At 39.3% G+C, this 5,107-nt stretch overlaps 1 protein-coding gene across 1 annotated transcript; it reads left to right on the top strand.

The window, feature by feature from the left end:
• The first annotated feature begins 688 nt into the window (after window positions 1-688).
• LOC105052904 (NAC domain-containing protein 17) lies at window positions 689-4,636 on the top strand. Its single transcript, XM_010933886.4, has 5 exons — window positions 689-1,057; window positions 2,164-2,441; window positions 2,543-2,845; window positions 3,564-4,077; window positions 4,187-4,636. Exons 1-5 carry the CDS (start codon window positions 811-813, stop codon window positions 4,579-4,581), a joined length of 1,737 nt encoding a protein of 578 aa, XP_010932188.1. The 5' UTR covers window positions 689-810; the 3' UTR covers window positions 4,582-4,636.
• Window positions 4,637-5,107: the final 471 nt, after the last annotated feature.

Below are 5,107 nucleotides of genomic sequence, written 5' to 3'. Positions count from 1 at the left end.
CTAGTATGGCTGAAATCAAATTGGATGCCAGCATATCATATCCTATTTGTTTGAATATAAATACGGATATAGATATTATTTGAATACAAAAATTTATATCCAATTTTTTTAAACAGATATAGATATAATTGAATATTTTCAGTATATATATAGTTACGGATATAATTTAGATAATTAAATTTTATGACTATAAAATCAAAGATATTTCTAAATAGATTATAAATCAAGTTAATAATATGCAGTATGATTGTATATTTTTTAAAAAAATTAATAAATATTATATAAAATTATATAGAATTATATATAGATTTGATATTCAAATTATATCTATATTTTTTAATAGATATAAATATAAATATAAATATTAATTTAATCTTTAAATTTTTATTTATATTCAAATTAATTTAAATATAAAATAATTTAATTAGATAATATCCACGTCACTTTCATCTCTAGTAATTAGGCTACAATTTCTCTGTGTCAAAGCCTACGAGGGCTTGGTCCATGACAAAGTGTTTTTTTGGTGGGATTAAGTGTGGAACGGTGGAGAAGACTGGCTTTACTTGACCCCGGTTAATTCCCCGATATATCATATTATTGGTGATGTTGACTTTGTGTACCGACGGGAAGAGAATCCACTGACCTGAGGTTCCCAGGCCCAAATTTTTCCTCTTTCCCCTCATTAAATCCTTCAAACCAGAGAGGGAGGAGAGATAGAGAGAGAGGGAGAGCTGCTTTCTCTTTTCTTCTTATATATCAACCATCTCTGTTTCTTATCTCCTTTACTTTTAATTCAACCGTTGACCAGAGATGGGAGCGGCGCCGGAGTGCCGACGGCCGACGGGGAGGAGCGGCTGCGACGACGGCATCGAGGACGAGGGCGCTGTGGGGGCGGCGCTGGGGAACCCCAAGTGTTGGCCGCCGGGTTTCCGCTTCCACCCGACGGACGAGGAGCTGGTGCTCTACTACCTCAAGCGCAAGGTCTGCCGCCGCCGCCTCCGCCTCCCCATGATCGGTGACGTCGACGTCTACAAGTGCGAGCCTTGGGAGCTCCCTGGTACCCACACCCCTCTATTTCTTCTCTCTCGCTCTTCTTCTATTATTTATTTCTTATTCGATCTCGAATTCTAATTTTTGTTGGAGGTTAATTGGGTATCCAAGATGATGATTCCTTTCTTGCTTTTCCTGGTTCTGAATCTATTTCCTTTTGCTCTGAATGGGCAAGGGAAACTGGGAAAGTGAATCGGAGAGGATGGGATTCTAATTATCGGTCATATGATTCTATTCCCTTTGGTTTGCACAATTTCAGCCAGTGCGTTTGTCGATAATTTGGTCATATGACTCTAATTCTCATGTATTAAAAAAGATTCTTGCTTTTTAAGTTTTGCTTTGGTTATAGATACCGTTCTTAAACTTGATTTGGTTGGACGCCGTCTTCTTCATCCACTTCTCATAATTCTTGGCTGCTTCTGCTTCCTTATTTACTGCTGAGCATCTGAACTAGACTTGTTTCCCATTAGTTGATAACGCAAGGTTGCGAAGTCTGCTTCCTGTGGCACTTACCGTTGTTCCCTAATTCAGTCGATTCGATCATTCTGATCTGGATGTAAGGGCAACATCTTTATTTTGTCTTTTTTTTTTTTCCCATCTTATTCATTGGCTCATGTTGCTGACAATTTGAACGACAGTTCTTTACCAGGAATCAGTAATCCTTTTTGAAATCATGGAAGCTTGCTGATTCAGCTTCTTTTAGTCACAGTTGATAAAGACCTCTTCATTATCAGAACCTAATTCTATTTCTCCATATTACAATTCTCAGATATTAGATATGATTCTTTTCTTGCAGAGGTAGAAGCATCTGTATCAATATTACTTTTCCCTGCCTGTTTTTTTAATTTACTTCATTCGGATAATTCAGTCCACTGCTGCATTTTATTTTGATAATTCTACAATGGCTAGTGGTGCACACTCTTTATTTTCTCTCTATTTCTCAAGTATTCTTTGCTGATCTTGCCAAGCACCTTTCCATGAAATAGTGAATTCTTTCCCGATTACTGAAGCTTGCTGAGCCAGCTTTTGTTTAATCTAGGACATTATTTGCAGGATGAGATTTATCCTTGATGGCTAACTTAATTCTGAAATATGACTTGTTGATGTGTGCAGAGAAATCAGTGTTGAAGAGTGGTGACAAGCAGTGGTACTTCTTCAGTCCTAGAGACAGGAAGTACCCTAATGGATCGAGATCCAATCGAACTACCAAGCATGGCTACTGGAAGACCACAGGAAAGGACCGGACAATCTCTCAAAACTCAAAGGCTGTGGGTAACAAGAAAACCCTTGTCTACCACCGTGGCCGTGCTCCTAGAGGAGAACGCACCGATTGGGTCATGCATGAGTATACCTTGGATGAGCAGCTGCTGATGAGCTGCAACAAGGTGCAGGCAAGTCAAAGCAACATCAATCTAAATATCTAACGGTCATTTAACTTAATCTTTCATAAAGGTTTTGTCAGTTTCTCATCTAGGGATCTCTACCTTTGCAGGATTGTTATGCTCTTTATAAGGTCTTTAGGAAGAGTGGACCTGGTCCGAAGAATGGGGAACAGTATGGTGCACCTTTCAGAGAAGAGGAGTGGGAAGATGATGGCGAAAATGATAGCTCTAGAAACCAGAACAGCAAGGAATGCACAGCATCTGAACATCCTGATAGTGCCACCTCCACCGGCATGCTAGGTGATGAGGGGAGCAGACTTCCAATGGACGACCTTGAGGACTTTTTGCTGCAATTGTCTAATGAACAAGACATAATTCCACAACCTTCCAAACATTCTGCTTATGTTTCGGAGGTTGGTCCCTCTTAATTATGATATTGTCCAGATTCGACTGTTTGCTTGGGAAATGCATTTTTAATTAATATCTAGATTTTCCCATGAACCATATGTATGATCCCCAAATTCATCTGAGAAATTAATAGACATGGAAACGTCATGCTATCTGTCACCCATTCTGCCCAACATTTTATCAATTTATATTTTGAGTGAGAAATTCACAACACATGCACACAAGTAGCCTTTATGCATTTGCAACAAATCCTAGGTATAGAAGTAGCAATTAAATGTATAAGATATCACTTAAAGAAAAGAAAAGAACAACTATGAATTCCTTTAAGATCAGACTGGTTGATAAGGGAGGGATTAGAAGGGAAGGAGGCAGTATATCTTACTAGGAAAAGGAGACACGAGACAAAATAGGATTCGGAGAACCCAGGTTGCTTTAGAGTTGGAAATAGATGACAGAAGTGAAAGATGACCATGGAAGATATAGTTAAGTGGATTTTTTCCCCTCATGACTACAGTATTATGGCATCCATTAGCCCCTTTCTTTTTGATATAATGTTTTATTTAGAAAATTAATGGCATCTTTGTTAGCAAAATGACAGATCCACAGACCCAATTCATTTGTTTTAACTGAATAAACTTTGCTTCTAAAAGATGTTGGATTCCTGTCAATTATTGTTATCGATATGGTTGTCTGATTCCATTGAACTGGTAATTATTGATGCAGATTGATGCTGAAGCAGAAGTTGGAAGCCATACCGAGGTGCCATGTCTTGTAGATGCTAATTTTACTGAACAGAATTTCAACTGGTGTGAGCTGAGCGGCGAGGAGCCAAACTCTGAGATTACCATGCCAGATCCAGCTTGCATGCAGCCTGTCAAGGATCGTGTGATAACATCTATTTCCACTTGTTCTGATCAGGACCAATTCAGGGATGATGAAGAGTTCTTGGAGATCAAAGATTTCAATGACCCAGAGTCTGTAGAGTGGAGAGTAGATGATGTCAGCAACAAGGACATCGTTCATGACACTGGTGGATTATATGATTCTTATGATTATTTTGATGCCCCGATGTATTTAGCTGAAGAATTCGAGCCTCTTGATGGAGCAGGCCAGAATCCATATTTCTACGAAGACCAAGCATCTCATATCACCAGTGAGCTCTGGACATTTGAGCAGGATTTCGGTGTGGCAACTGCTGCAGAGTCAAATGATGTTATTATTGCACCACCAGCATCAGGTGCTTAATCAGTTCATATATGCATGCTTCATCCTGATTCCTGAAAGGTCAGGATGCTGTTACTTTAACTATCCTTTTCTCATATATTTGTGCTATTTGAATCATGTAGGTGTTGTATATGCTAGCACTCCATCAAATCCTGGGGAGAACACCCAGGGGCAAATTAGTCCTTTTGGAGGTGCTTCAGACTCATGGTTCAGTTCGGCACTGTCATCTTTGTTAGATTCTGTACCAAGCAGTCCTGCACTAGCCTCAGAGAATGCTTTAATAAGTAGAGCACTTCAACGTGTTTCAAGCTTCAGAGCAGGGCCGATTGGAGCTCAAGAACCAAATGGGACAACAGGTGGAGGCACTTTGGCTTCTGGGAGGCAGAGAGAGAGCCACAATGGTGGGTTCCTGTTTATCTCATTCCTGGTTGGACTTGTTGCTATCTTTTGGGTGTTGACAATTGGAGCTGCATTAAAAATTTTCAAGGGTTTGTGGGGCAAGTTCATATCGTCATAGGTACATGATGTTACTGGAACAACCTTTAATCCATCTATTCTGTTTGTTTTACTGATCTTTACTTTGTCAATCTATCATTTTCTTCCTCAAGGAAGCCACTCAAATATTTACAATTGGAAGAGTAGGAGAAATATTAGATATTATTGTGGCACTCAAGATAGTTCTTGGGGAGAAAGGAATGCTTATAACTGTGAGATCATTAGAGGTGAGCAATGCCGCCAACTTCCTGATGGGCATCATGTTAAGTTTTTGATGCATTGCTGATAGGGGATCTGCGAATTAATTCTTTCCACTGCAGCAGTGCTATCGAATGGTTCATGTATTGATCGGCATCTCATTCTCTCTGTTCACGGGAATATTTATGTGACAGATCTTTTGTCCACAAGTTTCTTGTTGGATAAATACAGCCAATGTTGATCCATGCTCCATGATATTTGGGAATTAATTTTATAGGGCAGATTGATACTTCTTTGGCCTAGTTCAATACCCTATTGTACATGCTAAACTAGATTAGCCTGCAGGATAT

The sequence above is a fragment of the Elaeis guineensis genome, chromosome 10 (assembly GCF_000442705.2).
Source record: "Elaeis guineensis isolate ETL-2024a chromosome 10, EG11, whole genome shotgun sequence".
NCBI classification, from domain to species: domain Eukaryota; kingdom Viridiplantae; phylum Streptophyta; class Magnoliopsida; order Arecales; family Arecaceae; genus Elaeis; species Elaeis guineensis.
The sequence above is the reverse complement of the archived record's forward strand: the minus strand, read 5'-3'. Positions and strand labels throughout refer to the sequence as shown.